Source organism: Bos mutus, chromosome 11, assembly GCF_027580195.1.
Source record: "Bos mutus isolate GX-2022 chromosome 11, NWIPB_WYAK_1.1, whole genome shotgun sequence".
Classification (NCBI taxonomy): domain Eukaryota; kingdom Metazoa; phylum Chordata; class Mammalia; order Artiodactyla; family Bovidae; genus Bos; species Bos mutus.
The window spans coordinates 35,243,928-35,268,712 of record NC_091627.1 but is presented as its reverse complement, the minus strand read 5'-3'; the positions used below and the strand labels follow the sequence as shown (position 1 = coordinate 35,268,712).

Genomic DNA, 24,785 nt, shown 5'->3' with positions numbered 1-24,785 from the left:
AGCAGGGGGAGGCTTGTCCCAGCAATTTGAACAAGGTCATATAATTAGTTAGAGGCACACCCAAGATGAAAATTGTCACCTCTCCAACTCTGCTTTTCTGTGCATATAATTAATGTAGACAATATGCTTGCACTTTTCAGACGCATTTGAAATGATGGTCCCATGTAAGACTAGTTATACAGAGTAGGAGCTCCATATGAAGCACTGCCCGACAAGGCAGTTATTATTGGGAAATACCTTAAGCCAGTGGTCCCCAACCTTTTTGGCACCAGGGACCAGTTTCGTGGAAGGCGATTTTTCCATAGACTGGGGGCAGGGAGGAGATGGTTCGGGGAGATTCAAGTGCATTACATTTATTATGTGCTGTATTTCTAATCTAATGCCATCACTGATCTAACAGGAGGGATTGGTCCATGGATTAGAGGTTGGGAACCCCTGCCTTAAAAAGTAAGAATGATAACCAAATGATCAAGGCACTACACTTTGACTAATCTTGAAGATTTTGAGGCCTGAATGTGGAAAGATACTTAGAAAATAGAAATCTCTCTAGGATGCATGCATGCTAAGTTGCTTCAGGGGTATCCGATTCTTTGCAACCCTATGGACTGTAGCCCACCAGGTTCCTCTGTTCATGGGATTCTCCAGGCAAGAATACTGGAGTGGGTGGCCATGCCCTCCTCCAGGGGATCCTCCTGACCCAGAGATGGAACCTGCGTCTCCTACGTCTCCTGCATTAGCAGGTGGGTTCTTTACTCCTAGCACCACTGGGGAAGACTCCTCTCTAGGACAGGGTTTCTTAAATTCAGCACTACCGACACTGTGGACTCAATAACTTTTTGCTTTAGGGGCCTATCCCGTGCACTGGAGGGTGTTTAACAGCATCTCTGACCTCTGCCCACTGATGCAGGAACAACAAAGCCAGCCCTGGTCCCCTAACCATCATGACAAAAAAAACGTTTCCAGACACTACCATACATCCCCCAAGTAGCAAATTATACCTGGTTGAGATCATGCAGTAAATGCACTTATGCTAAAGTAAAAGGAACTAAGTCAGGACACTAAAGGCTGTTATATTCATTATTACATGTGGTTTAGTGCATTCAGAAATGTTTGTTGACATGCTAATAGCAAAAGTATACTCACTGTGTACAAGGAAACAAAAATCTTTCCACATCAGCAACAGAGTGAGTTTTGTAAAGCCTTCTGCATCATATTCCACGACACCCCTAAGTAATAAAAACACACACAGACAAAAAACCTTCATAAAAACAAGGTATCAAAGAGATGGAACCAAGTAAAGAATATATTCATAAAGCAAGGTTATTGAATCCAAGATACATTTAAGACAAGTGAGTGCTATCATAGGAAGGATGTGGGATTTGGAATGAAAGCATCTAGGTTTGAATTACAGCTTTACTATTATGACCTCTGGCAAATCACTTAGCCTTTGGAGCCTCAGTTTCCTTATCTGTAAAACAAATATAATCATATGCGCAAACTTCATCATGGAGTTGTGAAAAACAAGTAAGGCCACCCATAAAATGGTTAGACGGTATCGCTGACTCAGTAGACATGAGTTTGAGCAAACTCCAGGAGATGGTGAAGGACAGGGAAGCCTGGCATGCTACAGATCATGGGGTTGCAAAGAGTTGGACATGACTTAGTGAGAGAACAACAATAACAATCCACAAAATACTATGCAAATGTGAGTCACTGCTGCTGCTAAGTCACTTCAGTCGTGTCCGACTCTGTGAGACCCCACAGACGGCAGCCCATCAGGCTCCCCCGTCCCTGGGATTCTCCAGGCAAGAATACTGGAGTGGGTTGCCATTTCCTTCTCCAATGCATGAAAGTGAAAAGTGAAAGTGAAGTCGCTCAGTCGTGTCTGACTCTTAGCAACCTCATGGACTGCAGCCTACCAGGCTCCTCTGTCCATGGGATTTTCCAGGCAAGAGTACTGGAGTGGCGTGCCATTGCCTTCTCCGAATGTTAGTCACTAGTGATGAGCAAAAGGACAAATGAAGAAGTCAGGGCAGCAAAGACCCAAGGTCTATACAGTGACTGTCCAGTCTCACTTTCATTCAGGTACTGAACAGTCACAAGCAATGACAATATTACTAAGTTCAGGATTATAGATGACTGTCTTCCAAAGTACTTGGCATCCTTCCTCTTGTGTCCCCCGATCTTCCCCACTGGGCTCAAGACAAAGTAGCAACATTAGCAGGGTGGATGTGGGGTTCAGATGGGAGATGCATACCTCCTGTGTCAAAGGAGAACAGTGTCCGAACACAGAAGGGCCTAGACTGAATTCTGATGGGCTCCTCTCCCCCATTTCCCTCTGGAGCTGAGTGTACAGCAGGTGACACGGCCACAATGTGCCAATACTAACCACACAGAGAGGACAAGGATAACTTTCTCTCTCATCCATACAAGGAGACCTTTGCTGCCCTTAGAAATGCCTTCTCCCTGGCTGAGTCAGACTAAACAGACCATTAATACTGATGGCCTCCAGGTTTAAGTAGGAAGGAACAGTTGACCCCACTGTGAAGGTAAAGGAACTGAGACACTGAAGGTTGAGTGATTTGCTCAAAGACTGTTGACACATCATTAAAGTCTGCTGACTTCAGTCAACAACTTTATTCATCAGTTTGTATTTCTTTTCTGGATATGTAATTTACTCAATATTACAACATTGATATCTGAACTTTTTAGATACTGCACCCCATAAGCAAAAACAAGCACTGACAGAATCCTTCTCATCATGCATATAGTACAGTATATGGTAGTATTTGTATATGATTTTGCAGTTGTAGACAAGTACTACTATATTATATGTGTAATAAAACACAAAAATGTGCATACATAGAATGAGATTTAAAAAGAATTGTTAACAAGTGTAAACGCAATTGTTCACCCTTTTCTTGAATACCACTGGAGTGAGGGGAGGCACATGCCCCTGAGGTTCACACACCCGGCTTTGCTGGTCACTGTGCTAATATCTTCATTTTCAGTAACATACACAAAAAATAATCTTACTCAAAAATGAGAAGACTAACAGAGTTATTTATTAAGCACTGTTCATATCATAAACACTTTCTCAAAACGCGCATAAAGAAAGCTGAAAAATACCTTAAGTGTTAAGAGACTCATTAACAGTTATGCTGTTTAGATATCGTTACTCTATTTTGGCAATATGAGAAATTCCACGATGGATAACAAGAAAATTTCTTGAAATTGTCTTGAGGAGTCAGAAATTTTCTTTTAATTATGCCACATTTGTAAAAATTATATCCTAACCTTATTCTTGATTTCATCTTCTCATTCCTTTTATCTTAATTTCTTCAGTTACTGATTTAAAATTTTAATATACACATCTTCTCTGGAATGAGGTGGGAGGTAATGAGAGCACTAAAATGCTTAGTGCTTAGGCAGAGTGTGCTCCACCTTTTAAAGAGACTGTGAGGAAAAGGTAACCACCCACCACCCCCCAAGCTAAGCCCTAAGTGGGAGGTTGATAAGGGCTCTGCCACCATTAAGGAAACAGCTGCAGAGCAGCCAGCACGGGCCGCATGACGGAAAGGGCCAGAGCACAGGGTGGGTGGCCAGAGGAGACGCCCACCCTGGGACTGCAGCTACACACTGCCCTCCTCCCTCGCAGGGCCTTCTTCCAACACACTAATCCCAAGTGTGAGTCATGGCACTGGTGTCTAAGTCAGATTTCCTTCCTGAATCTCTGTGGCCCTGTGGGGAGTGGGAGTCTTATCAGGAGACCTGAGTTCTGAGGAACAGGGTTCCTGCCCCAGCTATCTCTGAGACTTCCACAGGTGACTGAACTGGTCAAGTTTTATAGGCTTTTCTTTGTAGGATGTGCCAGGAATGCCCACCTGGCTCACCTCATGACCACTGTGTGATGACGGAGGTGAAAGTACTGTGTAGACTGTAAAGAGTGCACGAAGAAGCAGGTATGGCAACCACTTTGACTGTGGTGTTCCGGGCTAGTTATGTGGCTGCTCCAGGGAAGATATTTGACTCTATTTGCCAAACAAAGCTGAAAAAAATGTCTTTCTGGGAGCGTTAGTGTGAGCAACACACCAGGAAGAACCAAAATAGCACTGAAAGGTATCATATGGAAGAACTAACTGCTATTTTCTTCATTGAGCCCTCCCCTCAGGATGTGAGGGCATCACTGATTTATGGTCTTAATGAAGAACTTACGTGCCAAAGTGGCTGAGGAAGGCAGCAATATACTCTCTTCTTTTGTGATAGCCTTGAATCACATACTGCACCTGGAACACGAACCCACAGCTGAGTACAGTAGGGAATTATTAAATGCTTTATCATGTAAAATTTCCAAGATTCACAGAAGTAGAAAGAATAGTAAAATGAACACCCATATTCCCACATCTATCTTCAATAACTGTGAATATTTTGTCTAGTTGCTTTATCTAGCCATCTACCTATCTATCAACCTGTCAATCAATCTTGCTGAAATGTTTCAGAAGAAATTAGAGACATCATTACAGTGTGCCCCTGAACACTTCAGCATGCATCTCTGAAAAACAAGACAGTTTCCTACACAATCACAATACTGCTATCACACTCAACAAAATTTAGTAATTCATTCTCTGAATTTATTTAGTACCCTGACAATTTTCCAAACTTCCCAACTGTCCCCAAAATATGTTTGAAAAAAAAGCAAGGATATAAACAGGGATCAGGCATTTAATCTAGAAAGTCTTTTACTATAGAATAATAGTACCTCCTGGGATGTGAGTGTGTGTGCCTAATACTGACTTTTTAGAGATTGGGCTGTCTTATCCTGCATTCTAGACTCTCTGATTGTCTCCTTCCTTTTTTCTCTACCTTCTGTATTTCCTATGAATTGGAAGTTAGAGCTAAAGGTGTGATTAGATCCAGGTTAAACATTTTTGGCAAGAAAACTTCCTAGGTGATACTGAGTTTGATCACTGGTTAAGCTGACGTCAGCCAGACCACGGTACTGTAAGGGAATGGTTCCCTTTTGCCAAAATGAGTAATCCAGGGGTACACTCCTCGAAGCATGTGAAGATCAAGTTCCTTAATGGTTTTAGTATTTGTTGGAGATCCTTGTCTGAATCAATTACTTCAACTGAGGCCTGAAAAATGGTATGTTTGTATTTTCTCATTCTATCTCATTTAACAGCTGGCATTCTCCATAAAGAAGAGTTTCCTCTCATCAAATGGGCCTAATTGATTATCTTGAACTACAACTCCTATTGAAAAGGACAGTAATGCTCAATTATTTCTTTTTAGGTTTGTAACATTCAGAATAAGGAGTGTTACAACAGGCGATTTTGCCTTTTTATATTTCCTTCTTAACACCAAGTGACAGTTTCTATAAAAAAAATTGTGAACTCATTAAGCTAGGCATCTGAAAGTTAGTCATTTACCCATCAGTTTCTAACGCAAAAATACATTCCTCATAAAACGTCTTTATAATGGCTGAAAGAAACAGTGGGAGAAAAAGACCCCCCAAATAGTTTATATTGGCTGTAGCCACACTGAGTCTCCATGGATAACAAAAGCTCAAAATAAAGTGCTTGAAATAACCTTGACACAATTGGTACTGATAGCCATTTGTACCCTTTAAAAGTAAAACAATTCTATTTATATAATAGGGGTTTTATGTCAATTTATAAAAACAGTGCTTGCTTTGCAGGCTCAACGTAGGATCAGAAATGTTATTTTGGGGAAAGAAAAACAGATGATAAGTTTGCTTAAGTGGCTTTGTTTAAAAAGGGGATGAAAACAGTTCTGTATACTTGATTTTAAAAACAGAAAACCATTTTAACAGAAACCCACAACAAAACTGGCTATAAAGATAGATTCCAATGCAATTATGGAAATTCATTTGAAGAGATTGTTTCTAAAAGCAGCCCATACTGTCCTCGTTTGTAGCAAGCAGAAGAACATCAATTTTGAAAGACAAGTGAAATTAATGAAAGGGAACCAGATAAGAAAAACTGACTGATTCTTGTATTTCTGGGAAAATGGTATTATAATTTTTTTTGAGGAGAATGTATGACTAGAAATTAATCTCAATTGGAGAGCTTTAAAAAGGCTTTTCTTCTCAGTTCTGGAAGACCAAATTTGCATTTTTCTCTATAATACTGGGACACAGATTTGAAGGCAGTGTAAAACCTACACTGTAAGTAAGAATGCTGTCCTCTGATCAGTTTTGTGGGAGGGCAGGGGCTGGGGGAATCTGGTCCAATGAACAGCAACCACTCCGTGAGAGTTAAACGCCCTAGAATCTGTGCCAAGCCCACAGACTGCAGAGTTGCCAGATTTTAGTTCCTTTGACATTTAAAAAATAATACTGAAGACTTTGAAATATTATATTTCTAAAGCATTTTCTATATAGAGATGAGCTATCTTTTGAATGAAAGAGACAAACAAAAGATTTATTTTCCAAGCCATTGTGAACAAGTCAACAGAAGCAAAGAAAATAGGATTTGGCGAATTAAGCAAACTAAGTCCATGTGGGAGAAGAAAGAAAGTATTGTCTGTGGACTAATAGCTCCAGTTTTTAGCTAAATAAGTTGGCTGGACATTAACAAGTATATTCTATACTTGCAGAAATACCTGATAAGAACCAATAGTGTAAGCTCAGTTACTTGCCAGTGTAAAGGCTCATTAACGCAGCTAAGGGAAAGCTTTAGATAATCTGGCTATAATCTGGATGCTGCTGCTGCTGCTAAGTCGCTTCAGTCATGTCCGACTCTGTGCGACCCCATAGATGGCAGCCCACCAGGCTCCTCTGTCCATGGGATTTTCCAGGGAAGAGTACTGGAGTGGGTTGCCATTGCCTTCTCCGTATAATCCGTCCCAGGCTCCAGAATCCCTGGGATTCTCCAGGCAAGACCACTGGAGTGGGTTGCCATTTCCTTCTCCAATGCATGAAAGTGAAAAGTCAAAGTGAAGTCGCTCAGTAAGTGTCCGACTCTTTGTGACCCCATGGACTGCAGCCCACCAGGCTCCTCTGTCCATGGGATTTTCCAGGGAAGAGTACTGGAGTGGGTTGCCATTGCCTTCTCCATATAATCCGTCCCAGGCTCCAGAATCCCTGGGATTCTCCAGGCAAGACCACTGGAGTGGGTTGCCATTTCCTTCTCCAATGCATGAAAGTGAAAAGTCAAAGTGAAGTCACTCAGTAAGTGTCCGACTCTTTGTGACCCCATGGACTGCAGCCCACCAGGCTCCCCTATCCATGGGATTTTCCAGGGAAGAGTACTGGAGTGGGTTGCCATTGCCTTCTCCGTATAATCTGGCTATAAGCCAATCTGACCTGGAAACCCTGTCCCAACAAGCAGGACTCTGGCAAACTGTTCCTGGGCATGACAGGAAGAATCAGGAACCAACTATTAAAATGTGCTGTACAGAAAAGCAGAAAGAGATGAGAGCCGCTTGACAGGATCACTGTGATATTAACTACTGGCACACACACACACGAACATAATAATTGGGAAATGAAAGAGTTGAAATTTTTTTAAACCATAAGAAGAAGAAAAAACTTACGGCATAATAGAAATTCAAGAATAAGAAGATATATATTTAAAAGATGAAGAACCTAAGAAGACAGTTCTCCAGAGAAGACATACAGATGGCCAATGAACACATTAAAAAATGCTCAGCATCACTCATTGTTGCTGCTGCTGCTGCTGCTAAGTCGCCTCAGTCGTGTCTGACTCTGTGCAACCCCATAGAGGGTAGCCCACTAGGCTCCTCTGTCCCTGGGATTCTCCAGGCAAGAACACTGGAGTGGGTTGCCATTTCCTTCTCCAATGCATGAAAATGAAAAGTGAAAGTGAAGTCGCTCAGTCATGCCCGACTCTTAGCGACCCCATGGACTGGAGCCTACCAGGCTCCTCCATCCATGGGATTTTCCAGGCAAGAGTACTGGAGTGGGATGCCATTGCCTTCTCCCACTCATTGTTGGAGAAATGTAAATCAAAACTACAATAAGGTATCACCTCACACCAGTTAGAATGGCCAACATCAAAAAAATCCACAAATAAGAAATGCTGGAGAGGGTGTGGAGAAAAGAGAACCCTTTTTGCACTGTTGGTGGGAATGTAAATTGACACTGACACCACAGAGAACAATATGGAGATTCCTTTAAAAACTAGGAATAAAATTACCATATGATCCAGCATTCCCACTAACGGGCAGATACCCTGAGAAAACCATAATTGAAAAAGACACATGTACCCCAATGTTCACTGCAGCACTATTTACAATAGCCAAGATATGGAAGCAACCTAGATGTCCATCAACAGGTGAATGGATAAAGAAGTTGTGGTACATATACAATGGAATATTACTCAGCCATAAAAAGGAACCAATTTGAGTCAGTTCTAGTAAAGTAGAAGAACCTAGAGCCTGTTTGTAAACTTACAGTACAGTAAGTCAGAAAAACAAGTATCGCATATTAATGCATATATATGAAATCAAGAAAAATGGTACTGATGCACCTTTTTGCAGGGCAGGAATAGAGACACAGACATAGAAAACAGACTTGTGGAGACAGTGAGAGGAGAAGGGGGACAAATTGAGAGAGCAGCATTGAAAGATATGCATTACTACATGTAAAACAGATAGCTAGTGGGAAAGTGCTGTATAACACAGGTAGCTTAACCCAGTGCCTATGACAACCCAGAGGAGTGAGTGAGTGGGGGAGGTGGGAGGGAGGCTCTTGAGGGAGGGCGCATACATATACTTATGGCTGATTCAAGTTTTTGTATGGTAGAAAACAACACATTGCAAAGCAATTGTCCTCCAATTTTAAAGAAGATGAAGGTAAGACTGGAACAGGGAGGTCAGAATCCTTAGAAAAGGAAGGAGGGCAAACAAAGTGGGAGAGAAACTGATGAAATCTATTCAGAGCAGGAAAGGCCATGTTAGATGGAGGCTGAAACTAAGACCGGGTGGAGAGGATGGCGTCTGCACCACGATGCTGGGGAAATGACATTGGAGGAAGGAGCCTTACAAGGCTGGGGAGGCAGGGGACTTGCTTTTACCTTGTTGGTGAGCAGGTGGCACACTTGGGGAACATAATCAATGAGACAGCCTCCTCCTGGAAAAGCTGGGATGTGAAGAGCCGAGGAGCCGCCAAGTGCACTGAAAGGACAAGAGTACAGTGGATACTTCTCTTAGGGCTCAAGCAACTTACGTGACATTCCCAACACACTTGGTTTCTCTTGTCCAAGTCTGCCCACCAACTGCCTGAATCAATGAGGGTGAAATTAGGTGCTTCACTTTATGATTCCATTTCTATATTTTAATCCATTTTGTTACAGCAGCATGTTCACGTTTCACATAACAAACAACTAACAATTAATGACAACTCATGATCCTATCACAAAAGTACAGATAAGCATATTTTGATTGGCATAGGTAAATGTCTTACCAACACGAATGGGTTGTACCTGTTACTGAAACACAGACTTTTATACTCTTAATTATGCCCAATTCATAATTGAGCCAAGCAAAGATACGTCATTCATTAAATGTTGAACTGATGTGCCGGTGTTATAGAGAACCAAAGGGACTAGTTGTGAAGCTCACGGCTTGGCAGCCTTGAGCAGCCTCTTTGGACTTTAGTTTTCTTATTCTTGTGAGTGAAGTGAGTGAAAGTTGCTCAGTCGTGTCCGACTCTTTTGCAACCCCAGGGACCATAGCCTGCCAGGCTCCTCTGTCCATGGGGTTTTCCAGGCAAGAATACTGGAGTGGGTTGCCATTTCCTTCTCCAGAGGATCTTCCCAACCAAGGGATCGAACTCACGTCTCCTGCATTACAGGTGGATTCTTTACCACTGAGCCATGTGAAGTAGGTGGTTGAGAGAAGGGGATGCAGTCACCCCGGTGGTTAGGCAACCCAGGCAGGTTTTGTAAATGAGTGCAGAGAACCAGGTAGGGTCTGGGGATTTTGCACACAGTGGGAAGGGCTCCCATTGCTCAGCCTCGGCTGGTTTCTAATATGTAAGGAACACACGCCTGGTCTCATCAGATCCTAATTTTTCAACTGAAGCCAGAAATCCAGATGATTTAAGCTCTCAATTTTTAAATGGTGTTAAGCAGTTAAGCATTTTCTGAAATACCGGTCTGGAGTCTGTGGGCCAATATGGGTAGCAAGTGAGCAACTAATCACAGTCAACGCTGACATTCGATTCATCTAAACAAGAAGGGACAGTAAAAAATCATCAATCCAAGCACTGAGACACACTGCTGATCTAGAAACAGTTTCCAGAACTTTCCTGGAGATTCTCTTTTCAGTTTAAATTAACTGGCATAGAATTATTAAGAAAATTGTTCAGAACCTTATAGCATGCATTTTGTATATCATTCTTAATCTTGATTTCATCTTTTGTCCTACTCTTCTTTGGTCCTAATTTGTTTTTCTTACTTGAATTTTATTTTAATGTGTATATTTCTATGACCCCGTAAACCATTTCTTTAAGACAAACAGGATATAAAAAGACTCCTCAATCCCTTAATGCTGTGATTATTCATTATCCAAGTCCCCACAGTAATGAGATTGTAAATGGAAACAAAATATTTGACAGTAACAGTCTGGAAAATCATTCTCAAATAGTTTAGAGCAGAGAGACTCAGTCTAGAGTTTGTGGTCTTCCCTGGTGGCTCAGTGGCAAAGAATTTGTCTGCAGTGCAGGAGATGCGCGTTCGATACCTGGGTCAGGAAGAACCCTGGAGGAGGAAATGGCAACCCACTCCAGCATTCTTGCCTGGAAAATTCCAAGGATAGAGGAGTCTGGTGGGCTAACATCCATGGGGTCACTGAAGTGACTGAGCGCACACACACTCACAGAGTTTGTGGAATAATATCTGTAACTAGCTAAAGGACTCCAGGACCAGCCTGTCACTCTGTTGACTACAGATTTCTGAAATTAATTTTTTTAGGTAAAAATGAATATTATGTTTATTTATGGGAATGAAAAATCCCAAGAAACAAAATTTCAGGTGATGCAAGTAACTCAACACAGAGTGGAAACATTCACTGTTGACTTAGCCTCCTCAGAAGATAAGTAAAACGCACTACTCTGACAACTGAGAAGATTCTGAGACAGCGTTTGACTAAGTATGACATTCATGAATCACATACACCCTGTAACTGCACAGAATTAGCAAGAACGTCATTTCCATTTGCTACTCTCTGAAGAGACACTAGACGAGATTTAGCCTCAACTCTGAAGAAAGCTAGGAAAATTCCTGTGACTTTCTGTGAACTAGAGGAAGGCTTTCTGTTTCCTCTTACGTACGCAGAAGTACACAGAGGGTGCGCATCTCACTCCAAGGGTCTAATGGTTCCATTAGGATGGAAAACTGATTAAGAAGAAAATTTTAAATTACAAGAACAATAAATCCAGTATCTATAGCCTGTGGTTTTTGGTGAAATATCTGCATAACAGAATACTAAGATTCAGGCTTCTCATAGGTTACTTAGAGAAACAATCTTTAGCATAATAAACCGACACCCCCTCCCCCCAACCAAATGATTTGGATAGTTCCCTGGAATTGACAGCACTGGACTTTGATCTGTATAAAATACTACAGAGTAAGTTTTAAATCATTCACTACATTGAATACAATGAGTAAAAACAGTATGTGAAAAATCAACTTGAATCTCTCTCTCTGCTTCTGAGATACAGCCATTTAACAAAATTACCTATAACAATAGAAAGAAGCAGAGGTTTGGAGAAACCCAAAGGCCGGCTGCTCAACTGCCAGGGCCATCTCTCTGCACCCTGCTTCTGTGATTATCAAGAACTAACTCTGGTCACTAGGTGCTTTCCCATTATCTAATTGAACCCTCTCTACAACTCAATGAGGTGGAAATCATCACTGTGATATTACAAGTGAAGAAATTGAGGCTCAGAGAGCAGAAGAAACTTCCCTGCAGTCACACAACAGGGAAATAGTACAGCTGGGATCTGAATTCAGGGAAGCCTGTTGCTAGTGTCCAGGCTGCTGTGACTGCTGAATTATGCACCTCCCTGGGGAGGGGGTGTGTGCTAGGTCATTTCAGTTGTGTCTGACTCTTTGCCACCCCATGAACTGTAGCCTGCCAGGCTACTCTGTCTATGGGATTTCCTAGGCAAGAATACTGGAGTGGGTTGCCATGCCCTCCTCCAGTGGATCCTTCCGACCTAAGGATCAAACCCATGTCTCTTACATCTTCTGCATTGGCAGGTGGGTTCTTTACCACTATGCCACCCAAGTGGGGGTGGAGTATAATCTTGAAAGGGCTGCAAGGATGGAAAGACACACTGGGGGTGACTACCAGTGAGCGGGGTCAGGATTTCAATGAGGTTAAAGGGCTTCTAGAAGCACTCAGCGGAGAAGGCGATGGCACCTCACTCCAGTACTCTTGCCTGGAAAATCCCATGGATGGAGGAGCCTGGTGGGCTGCAGTCCATGGGGTCAAAAAGAGTCGGACACAACTGAGAGACTTCACTTTCACTTTTCACTTTCATGCATTGGAGAAGGAAATGGCAACCCACTCCAGTGTTCTTGCCTGGAGAATTCCAGGGACGGGGGAGCCTGGTGGGCTGCCGTCTATGGGGTCGCACAGAGTCGGACACAACTGAAGCAACTTAGCAGTAGCAGCAGCAGAAGCACTCAGACCACCACAGAAGCACAGTGCTGCACAGCTCATCTCCCTTTGCAACTTTCCACATGGCAGCAGGGCAAGCATTCCTCCTGATTTTGTTCACACCCAGATGGTCAAACAACCAGATTCACTGCATCTCGGATGTGATGGACCAACCACTCTGTCATGTTCAATTGTGAACGACTTAGCTGTGCAGGGGAAGGAAGCCTCAATGTGTGAAGCACTTCAGATACTACAAAGGATAGTTTTAAATCAGAGTTGATTTCTTAAAGGAAACTCGCTGCACTCTTTATTTAACTCAGTAGTTTTTCAGCCCATGAGAGTTCTGAACCTGACTTCCAGCATTGCATGCTGATAAGTGCTGCTGATTCATGTATAAATATCCGCCTCATGGGTAAATATTTAACAGGCTTGCTATAGCCTGAATGCTGCCCTGATCGTGCTGAATAAACAAAGTCAAGTGCCATGAAATAAAAGAGCTATTATGTTTTCAAAGGGTGCAAGATAGAGGAGGTAAGGCCTTGTGATCTCAAATCCTTTAATATTCATGAATCAAAAAATACTATGCTGAGCATGTACAAGAGAAAACTCCCTCTCTGCAGGCATGCCCAGCTTCACTCAGCTCTTCTCAGGAATGCAGGGCTGGCTGGAGAGAAGCCGGGCCTCGCTAACCCACTCTGTGGCTGAGTAGGGGCTAGGGACAGGGTGATGGGGAGATCAAAGGGACCACTGGGGCTGTTGACTCTTCTGATCTCTGGAGCAGTTCAGGGAGAAAGGTGGGTTAAAAGATGGAAAAACTAAATTGGTGTGCCAGGGTCTCAGGCTGAACTTGAGAGGAGAGGGTGAAAAGGGCTGCTTTGATGAGAAAGTACCTTCTATCTCCTTATGGGATGCAATGAAACATGAAACTAGCTGATAATTCATAGAACTGAAACTGAGTCCATGGACAGAAATGACAAGGACAAGGCCAGAGCTGGAGAAACCTTTCCACCTTTTGTGGAGGTAAACAGACCCAAAGGTAGCCAGAAAAACAATTCCAAGTCTGTCCTCCTTGGGTTCTAAAAGTCAAATATAAGAACTGTCTATGTACTAATATTATTGTTTCCATGCAAATACAGCTAACTGAGCCTCTGTGGACCTTGCTCGGTCTGCAAATATTCAAAGCGTCTCTAATATTGCAGACTTGACTTGGTTACAATCAATAGCATAAGGAAATATTTTGGGGCATTCTGGCATGGAAAAAGGCAGGCAATCAACCTGTCTGCAAGCTTGACTTGGGACAATGGGTTTTTAACCTATTATGAAACAGGAACTCCCCTCTGTTCCTGTGGGGCCTTACCTATAGGCCAAATAAAAATGAAGAAAACGTTGACTTAGCACCAGAGAAAACCAGAAGGGTCACTGATTTTCAACTGCAGTTCTTGCTTCTACCAAGTCTGCTCTCTTTGGTCCTTCTCCACTTTCCCCTGAGTACAGTGGGGATACTACTACTCCAAAAAGACCCACCTCTCTCAAGGGTTAAAGTAACAATTAGAGTTACACTAATATGAAAATGAAATGTTCCCTTGGGATCTCTAATTTTCTTGAAGAGACCTCTAGTCTTTCCCATTCTGTTGTTTTCCTCTATTTCTCTGCATTGATAGCTGAGGAAGGCTTTCTTATCTCTCCTTGCTATTCTTTGGAACACTGCATTCAGATGCTTATATCTTTCCTTTTCTCTTTTGCTTTTCACTTCTCTTCTTTTCACAGCTATGAAGAGGTGACAAGAATACACAGAAGAACTGTACAAAAAAGATCTTCACGACCAAGATAATCACGACGGTGTGATCACTCACCTAGAGCCAGACATCCTGGAATATGAAGTCAAGTGGGCCTTAGAAAGCATCACTATGAACAAAGCTAGTAGAGGTGATGGAATTCCAGTTGAGCTATTTCAGATCCTGAAAGATGATGCTGTGAAAGTGCTGCACTCAATATGCCAGCAAATTTGAAAAACTCAGCAGTGGCCAGAGGACTGGAAAAGGTCAGTTTTCATTCCAATCCGAAAGAAAGGCAATGATAAAGAATGCTCAAACTACTGCACAATCACACTCACCTCACACACTAGTAAAGTAATGCTCAAAATTCTCCAAGCCAGGCTTCAGCAATACGTGAACTGTGAACTTACAGATGCTCAAGCTGGTTTTAGAAAAGGCAGAGGAACCAGAGATCAAATTGCCAACATCTGCTGGATCATCAAAAAAGCAAGAGAGTTCCAGAAAAACATCTACTTCTGCTTTACTGACTATGCCAAAGCCTTTGACTGTGTGGATCACAATAAACTGTGGAAAATTCTGAAAGATGGGAATACCAGACCACCTGATCTGCCTCTTGAGAAACCTGTATGCAGGTCAGGAAGCAACAGTTAGAACTGGATATGGAACAATAGAGTGGTTCCAAATAGGAAAAGGAGTACGTCAAGGCTGTATATTGTCACCCTGCTTATGTAACTTATATGCAGAGTACATCATGAGAAATGCTGGGCTGGAGGAAGCATAAGCTGGAATCAAGATTGGCTGGGAGAATATCAATAACCTCAGATATGCAGATGACACCACCCTTATGGCTGAACTTCCTGATGTTCAAGCTGGTTTTAGAAAAGGCAGAGGAACCAGAGATCAAATTGCCAACATCCGCTGGATCATCAAAAAAGCAAGAGAGTTCCAGAAAAGCATCTATTTCTGCTTTATTGACTATGCCAAAGCCTTTGACTGTGTGGATCACAATAAACTGTGGAAAATTCTGAAAGATGGGAATACCAGACCACCTGATCTGACTCTTGAGAAACCTGTATGCAGGTCAGGAAGCAACAGTTAGAACTGGACATGGAACAACAGACTGGTTCCAAATAGGAAAAGGAGTATATCAAGGCTGTATATTGTCACCTTGCTTATGTAACTTATATGCAGAGTACATTATGAGAAACGCTGGGCTGGAAGAAGCACAAGCTGGAATCAAGATTGCCGGGAGAAATATCAATAACCTCAGATATGCAGATGACACCACCCTTATGGCAGAAAGTGAAGAGGAACTAAAAAGCCTCTTGATGAAAGTGAAAGTGGAGAGTGAAAAAGTTGGCTTAAAGCTCTACATTCAGAAAACTAAGATCATGGCATCCAGTCCCATCACTTCATGGGAAATAGATGGGGAAACAGTGGAAACAATGTCAGACTTTATTTTTCTGGGCTCCAAAATCACTACAGATGGTGACTGCAGCCATGAAATTAAAAGACGCTTACTCCTTGGAAGGAAAGTTATGACCAACCTAGATAGCATATTCAAAAGCAGAGACATACTTTGCCAACGTAAAGCGTTCATCTAGTCAAGGCTATGGTTTTTCCTGTGCTCATGTATGGATGTGAGAGTTGGACTCTGAAGAAGGCTGAGTGCCGAAGAATTGATGCTTTTGAAGTGTGGTGTTGGAGAAGACTCTTGAGAGTCCCTTGGACTGCAAGGAGATCCAACCAGTCCATTCTGAAGGAGATCAGCCCTGGGATTTCTTTGGAAGGAATGATGCTAAAGCTGAAACTCCAGTACTTTCGGCACCTCATGAGAAGAGTTGACTCATTGGAAAAGACTCTGATGCTGGGAGGGATTAGGGGCAAGAGGAGAAGGATGAGATGGCTGGATGGCATCACTGACTCGATGGACGTCGGTCTCAGTGAACTCCGGGAGTTGGTGATGGACAGGGAGGCCTGGCGTGCTGTGATTCGTGGGGTCGCAAAGAGTCGGACATGACTGAGCGACTGATCTGATCTGATCTGATGGCAGAAAGTGAAAAGGAACTAAAAAGCCTCTTGATGAAAGTGAAAGAGGAGAGTGAAAAGTTGGTTTAAAGCTCAACATTCAGAAAACTAAGATCATTGCATCTGGTCCCATCACTTCATGGGAAATAGATGGGGAAACAGTGGAAACAATGTCAGACTTTATTTTTCTGGGCTCCAAAATCACTACAGATGGTGACTGCAGCCATGAAATTAAAAGACGCTTACTCCTTGGAAGGAAAGTTATGACCAACCTGCTGCTGCTGCTAAGTCACTTCAGTCGTGTCCAACTCTGTGCGACCCTATAGACAGCAGCCCACCAGGCTCCCCTGTCCCTGGGATTCTCCAGGCAAGAACACTAGAGTGGGTTGCCATTTCCTTCTCCAATGCATGAAAGTGAAAAAGTGAAAGTGAAGTTGCTCAGTCGTGTCTGACTCTCAGCAACCCCATGGACTGCAGCCCACCAGGCTCCTCCATCCATGGGATTTTCCAGGCAAGAGTACTGGAGTGGGGTGCCACTGCCTTCTCCAATGACCAACCTAGATAGCATATTAAAAAGCAGAGACATTACTTTGCCAACAAAGGTCCGTCTAGTCAAGGCTATGGTTTTTCCAGTAGTCATGTATGGATGTGACAGTTGGACTGTGAAGAAAGCTGAGCTCCGAAGAATTGATGCTTTTGAACTGTGGTGTTGGAGAAGACTCTTGAGAGTCCCTTGGACTGCAAGGAGATCCAACCAGTCCATTCTAAAGGAGATCAGTCCTGGGTGTTCTTTGGAAGGAATGATGCTAAAGCTGAAACTCCAGTACTTTGGCCACCTCATGAGAAGAGTTGACTCATTGGAAAAGACTCTGATGCTGGGAGGGATTGGGGGCAGGAGGAGAAGGGGACGACAGAGGATGAGATGGCTGGATGGCATCACCGACTCAATGGACATGCAAACGTTTGGGTGAACTCCGGGAGTTGGTGATGGATAGGGAGGCCTGGCGTGCTGCAATTCATGGGGTTGCAAGGAGTCGGACATGACTGAGCAACTGAAGTGAACTGAACTGAATATGAAAATAGCACCACACACTCCAAGAGAGATGTTATTCTAGAATGCCTCTTGTGCGAGTGTTTCATGTCCAGGGTTACATCAAGTCATGGTCAGAGATGTGTGAAGTGGTCTTGATGTTTCGTTTTTGCCTTTGAACCGGGTTCCGAGGGACAGGAAGTTGACCTGGTTGCCTCCTCCACAGCAGGGTTCAGGGGAGTGTGAGGGTGAAGCCTGAAAATGGAGAACTTCAAGGATGATAGGACACCATCCGCCACTGGCCCCAAAGTTAGGAGAAATCCTAGAGAAAGGTGAGCCTTCAATTCAATCCAATAAACATGAACTATATGCCTAAATCTGTTTCTGGACTTGAGTTTTCCATTCTGAATATAAGACTCGGGCACCACTTTTAACTCCTTTCAAGGTAGAGAAATGCCAGGGACCTCAAGAATCTAGGGCACTCTATAATGAGACAGTATGTTTCCTGGTAGCATGCCAGGAAAGCCATTACAATAAAACAAAAGTCACTGTTATTTACTGAGTATCCACTTTTGCCAGGCATTCTACTAAATGTTTCATTAGCTTGAAACCGCCCAAGAATTCTGCCAGGCAGATCTAATTAGCCCAACTTACAGATCAGGAAACTGAGATTCTAAGAGTCTAAGTATCTTGTCCGAGATTATGGAGCAAGTAAGTTGCAGGGTTTGAATCCGAGTCTCTCTGGTTCCAAAGCCTGTGCCCTTCTTTAGAAATTTTTTCATAAGAAGGATGGTGTGGAATTTCTAAAGCTCTAATCTCTACTAATCCCTACCTATATACTGAAACAGTAGTAGAAGTGGCTGAAATTATCCTCAGAAAACCTTCATCCATGAAATTCATCACCTTGTTATCCCACTTTTTCTTAAGATATCATGTCACAAGCTATTACCTGGGTAGGATAAAGAAAAATCATATGTAGTTTCCAAAAGTACAACCACACTAAGCGAAGAGTCTGGGTTTTGTTGTTGTTGTTTTCCTAACTGGATTTTCTTTTTCTTAGAAAAGCATTTTCTACCGCTGTTGTTAGCCACTGTCTCATTTTATAGATTCAGCTTTGAGCCCTTACTTAAGAGCCTCTCCACCCCTCAGCTAAACAAAATCAGAGTGTAATTCAAAATACTGAAAATCTCAATGACTATAACAGGAGAATAAAATAGTATAACAGGAAAATAAAATAAAAGATCGGAATGACAAGCTACAAGTAGGGGAAAATCCGGGAGTCACGCTGGATGAGACGTCACTGAACATGGATGTGGCCTAGCTGTATTCCATTTGTGCGCCTGATCACAAAGTCCCACTAAGCGCACCTCAAGGCATAAAATCAGATCTTATTATTCCATTTGTTGTTTCCCATTTTTAGAGGAACATATAAAAATGGAAATGTTCTGAGATGGGGTGAGTAGGATTAAACACTCAGAAAATGTTCCTATTTGGAGCAAAGTCTAAAGAAGTTGAAATGCTGAGTTAAATTACCTAGAAGGTTATGGAGTTATTAAATAGAGTAATTTTAAAAGGTGTAGGCATACTATAATGATCAAATTTGAATCAGGTAGTCTTTGCTAGATGTGGGTTCGATCCCTGGGTTGGGAGGATCCCCTGGAGGAGGGAATGGCAACCCACTCCAGTATTCTTGCCTGGAGAATCCCCATTTACAGAGAAGCCTGACAGGCTACAGTCCATGAGGTCACAAAGAGTCAGACAGGACTGAGCGAAAAAGCACATACACATTCTTTGCTGACTCGCAGTATAAAAGAAGAGAATTTAAAAGGTAATATAGAGGATTTAGTTGGTAAAATGAATTCTCCACAGAATTGTGTGGTGAATAACTGTTCCATTTATGAAGTTTTATGTGTAATATTAGGCACTAATACTGAGTGCTTTACATGAATGATATCATTTCTTCTTCACATCAATCTACAAGAAAGGTGTTGTCCCATTTTACAGATAAGAAGGCTAAAGCTTAGAGAAGCCACATAACCCTCCTTGAAGTCACACAGGTGGTAGGCAGTGTGTGCGTGCTAAGTTGCTTCAGTTTTGTCTGACTCCTTGGGACCCCATGGACTGTAGCCCGCCAGGCTCCTCTCCTCTGTCTATGGAATTTTCTAGGCAAGAATACTGGAGAGGTGGCCATTTTGGCATCTAGGTCTCTCTGCCCTCAGTCTACCACTCTTGGGTCTTCACTGATCACTTCTGTGACTACTGAATCCTGATCTGTAGGCCTGACATCCGGTTCCCTGTGTGCCAGGCCCATCAGGCTCCTTCCGGCCTGGGTGTCTTCAGGCAGATGCCTGGGCTGACTGAGCCCTGAGGCAGTGCCAGGAACACTCATTAAACTTATGTAGGTACCTGAAGTTGAAGCGGTTAGGGACGTTTTCATCCTAGGCAAATGAACCGTTAGAAACTCTGAGGGCCAGAGGACTTGATGGGCACTTTCCAGGAGAAAGGAAGGGAAATACAAGCAAGGAAACTTTATACTTCAAGAAATACAAAAGATGAGAATATTTTAATTGCAAACAGAGTCTGTCTAATGACATGAACACTAACCAAGTTTTTGTTCAGAAATGTGTTTAAGTTTGTTAACATCTCAGAAAAGCCTTTAAGGGACAATCTTAACAGATGTCCACCATCAGGATTTTGTTAGCATGTGGAAAAGCATTTAAAGTAAGCCCTGGAAAACAACAATGAACTTAGCAGATGTTCTATTAAGATCTGGTATGAACTACTTATAATGATGCCTGGCCACGCAAGACATGAACAGGCGAAGGGAAGGAAAAGCTTTTCCCCCTCTTATTGTATGTTGATCCCTGGCCTGTTACCTGCAGTATGATTCCATCACAATTTCTCAAACACCAGTCATTAGGAATGAGTGAATTTGTTATTTACAACTTTGAGACTCCAATGAATGACTTTACGGCTCTGCTACTACACAGGTAGAGGTTGTTGTTCCTATGAATTACTTTTGAAACATACTTACTGAGAAAAATCAATACATATCAAGTATATCAAATCATTACATTGTACACTGTAAATATCTTACATTTTAATTTGTCAATTATACTTCAATAAAGCTGGGAAAAAAATCAATGCATGTAATAGTTACCCTAGACTAAACCCAGAAGCATTTTTATAACTCCCTCCTCCTCATTGTACACAGGTTTTAATCATGGACAAAAGAGAAAAAAACACCATCTGTCTGACCAGGGTAGAGAAATGTATCCACTTGATTCCTGTTTGTTGGTATTCACTGAAGGTTCAGGCCTATGAATGGGCCTCCCTGGTCGTTCAGATGGTAAAGAATCCACCTGCAATGCAGGAGACCCAGGTTGGATCCCTGGGTTGGGAAGATCCCCTGGAGGAGGAAATGGCAACCCACTCCAGTATTCTTGCCTGGAGAGTCCCAGGGTCGGAGGAGCCTGGTGGGCTACAGCCCGAAGGGGTGCAAAGAGTTAGACATGACTGAGCGACTAAGCACACATGCTATAGGCCTATAAACAGCATAAATGACTTCCTACATATAGCACTGGTCTCTGCACTCCAAGAGCTAAGCTGTAGGGAGCTGGAGCCTGGCTTTCACACACCAAGATTGAAAGGATACCAGGAGATGCAGTTAGCCAGGGTACTAGTACACAGCACTTTATAATTTGTTTCCAAAGTGCTCCTCATTTGGGTTTTTACAACAGGCTTACATAACAGGTGGGGCTTCCCAGGTGGCGTTAGTGGTAAAGAACCCACCTGCCAATGTAGGAGACATAAGAGATGCAGATTCAATCCCTGGGTCAGGAAGATCCCCTGGACTACGCAAATGGCAACCTGCTCCAGTATTCATGCCTGGAAAATTCCATGAAGAGAGGAGCTTGGTGGGCTACAGTTCATGGGATTGCGAAAGAGTCGGACTCAACTGATTGAGCACTACAGGGTAGGTTCAGTTCAGTTCAGTTGCTCAGTCGTGTCCGACTCTTTGTAACCCCGTGAATTGCAGCACGCCAGGTCTCCCTATCCATCACCAACTCCCAGAGTTTACCCAAACTCATGTCCATCAAGTTGGTGATGCCATCCAGCCATCTCATCCTCTGTCGTCCCCTTCTCCTCCTGCCCCCAATCCCTCTCAGCATCAGAGTCTTTTAAAGTGAGTCAATTCTTTGCATCAGGTGGCCAAAGTATTGGAGTTTCAGCTTTAGCATCATTCCTTCCAAAGAACAACCAGGACTGATCTCCTTTAGGATGGACTGGTTGGATCTCCTTGCAGTCCAAGGGACTCTCAAGAGTCTTCTCCAACACCACAGTTCAAAAGCATCAATTCTTCAGAGCTCAGCTTTCTTCACAGTCCAACTCTCACATCCATACATGACCACTGGAAAAACCACAGCCTTGACTAGATGGACCTTTGTTGCCAAAGTAATGTCTCTGCTTTTTAATATGCTATCTCAGTTCAGTTCAGTCGCTCAGTCGTGTCCAACACTTTGGGACCCCATGAATCGCAGCACGCCAGGCCTCCCTGTTCATCACCAACTCCCGGAGTTCACTCAAACTCACGTCCATCAAGTCAGTGATGCCATCCAGCCATCTCATCTTCTGTCGTTCCCTTCTCCTCCTGCCCCCAACCCCTCCCAGCATCAGAGTCTTTTCCAATGAGTCAACTCTTCACATTAGGTGGCCAAAGTACTGGAGTTTCAGTTTTAGCATCATTCCTTCCAAAGAACACCCAGGACTGATCTCCTTTAGAATGGACTGGTTGGATCTCCTTGCAGTCCAAGGGACGCTCAAGAGTCTTCTCCAACACCACAATTCAAAAGCATCAATTCTTCGGCTATCTAGGTTGGTCATAATTTTCCTTCCAAGGAGTAAGCGTCTTTTAATTTCATGGCTGCAATCACCATCTGCAGTGATTTTAGAGCCCCAAAAACAAAGTCTGACACTGTTTCCACTGTTTCCCCATCTATTTCCCATAAAGTGATGGGACCAGATGCCATGATTTTCGTTTTCTGAATGTTGAGCTTTAAGCCAACTTTTTCACTCTCCTCTTTCACTTTCATCAAGAGGCTCTTTAGTTCCTCTTCACTTTCTGGCATAAGGGCGGTGTCATCTGCACATCTGAGGTTATTGATATTTCTCCCGGCAATCTTGATTCCAGCTTGTGCTTCTTCCAGCCCAGCGTTTCTCATGATGTACTCTGCATATAAGTTAAATAAGCAGGGTGACAATATATAGCCTTGATGTACTCCTTTTCCTATTTGGAACTAGTCTGTTGTTCCATGTCCAGTTCTAGCTGTTGCTTCCTGACCTGCATACAGGTTTCTCAAGAGGCAGGTCAGGTGGTCTGGTATTCCCATCTCTTTCAGAATTTCCCACACTTTACTGTGATCCAGTCAAAGGCTTTGGCATAGTCAATAAAGCAGAAATAGATGTTTTTCTGGAACTCTCTTACTTTTTCCATGATCCAGCGGATGTTGGCAATTTGATCTCTGGTTCCTCTGCCTTTTCTAAAACCAGCTTGAACATCTGGGAGTTCATAGTTCATGTACTGCTGAAGCCTGGCTTGGAGAATTTTGAGCATTACTTTACTAGCGTGTGAGATGAGTGCGATTGTGTGGTAGTTTGAGCATTCTTTGGCATTGCCTTTCTTTGGGATTGGAATGAAAACTGACCTTTTCCAGTCCTCTGGCCACTGCTGAGTTTTCCAAATTTGCTGGCATATTGAGTGCAGCACTTTCACAGCATCATCTTTCAGGATCTGAAATAGCTCCACTGGAATTCCATCACCTCCACTAGCTTTGTTCATAGTGATGCTTTCTAAGGCCCACTTGACTTCACATTCCAGGATGTCTGGCTCTAGGTGAGTGATCACACCATCGTGACTATCTTGGTCGTGAAGATCTTTTTTGTACAGTTCTTCTGTGTATTCTTGCCACCTCTACTTAATATCTTCTGCTTCTGTTAGGTCCATACCATTTCTGTCCTTTATTGAGACCATGTTTGCGTGAAATGTTCCCTTGGTATCTCTGATTTTCTTGAAGAGATTGCTAGTTTTTCCCATTTTGTTGTTTTCCTCTATTTCTTTGCATTGATCACGGAGGAAGGCTTTCTTATCTCTCCTTGCTATTCTTTGGAACTCTGCATTCAGATGCTTATATCTTTCCCTTTCTCCTTTGCTTTGTAACAAGTGTTAACTCACTGTAGAGATGGTAAGACAGAGGCTTTAGATGCATAATTTGTCCAGGGTTTAAGGCTGGCAATAGTCAAAGTGGGTTTGGAATCTTTCCTCTGCACTCTTTTCATGATTGCATAAGAGTGATCTAAGGAGCCTATTAATAACTCAGACACCCAAGGCCCATCCACAGAGAAGGTGACTGATTAGGCTGACCTGGTTCCCAGTGGATCAGGTGCAGGTGGTCCTCACACCCTGCCCTGTACCTCCTGAGGATGCACAACAGGGATGAGGACGGGAAGGTGTGTGGCAAAAGCAAATTTGCCTTCCATCCCCAAGGCATGCGGTCACTGACTATTTGAAAGGCAGTATGGACAAGAGGAAAAGAACAACACACAGATGTGCTCTTAAGGACTCAAAGTCTAGAATGGGAGAGCAGGCATTTATGGAAACAACTAGAAAAAGGTGATTACAGCTAAGTGTGTACATGGGCAAAATGAAGTCCAGTCACATGCAGGTAACCAAAAGGCAAAGCAAAGAGTTGTCAAATCAAGACTGCAGCTGGAAGGAAGCAGGAAACAGATTCTATGCAACAAGGTAAGGCACGTGATCAAAGGCTAGGAACTCTACGGACAGCAAGGTGTGGGGCCTGGACCACGCTAGGCAGTTTTTTGCCCCAATGAGAAAAGCCTGTTTCATTCTTCAGGCTGTCTGGGATATCTACTGATCAAAGGGCATCTACCCAGAGAGGGGGAAAAAAGCTCTGATGTCCATCCTGAGGCATGCCAATGGTGAACTGGATGGGAAAGAAAATTCAAGGTTAAAAAAGAAGTTCTGTGTAGTTTTATAGTGAGAGATGTCCTGAAGAGAAGGAAGGGTCTGGGGTTTGAGCCTGAATTTCAGCCAGCTTCACTGCTTAACATAGCTCTTTTATACCCACAAGTTCTAAATTTATACCCTTGCTAGACCTTCACTGAACTCAGGACTCATAGAGCCAACTGCCTACTCATCACCTCTACTTGGGTGTATAAAATGTACCTCAAACTTAACCTGCTCATCAGCAAACTCTGCCTGCAAAACCTACTGCTCCTGCTCT

The 24,785-nt window shown here is 43.0% G+C and overlaps 1 protein-coding gene across 2 annotated transcripts in view; it reads right to left on the bottom strand.

Annotated features, from left to right (window-relative positions):
* Window positions 1-24,785, bottom strand: part of BABAM2 (BRISC and BRCA1 A complex member 2) — a 421,888-nt gene that overhangs the window by 90,006 nt on the left and 307,097 nt on the right. For both annotated transcript variants that reach the window (XM_070379299.1, XM_005903863.3), the window contains exons 8-10: window positions 9,060-9,159; window positions 4,216-4,286; window positions 1,144-1,226 (exon numbers count right to left, since the gene is read on the bottom strand). In XM_070379299.1, coding sequence (XP_070235400.1) covers window positions 1,144-1,226; window positions 4,216-4,286; window positions 9,060-9,159 — 254 coding nt within the window. The remainder of the gene's footprint in view (window positions 1-1,143; window positions 1,227-4,215; window positions 4,287-9,059; window positions 9,160-24,785) is intronic.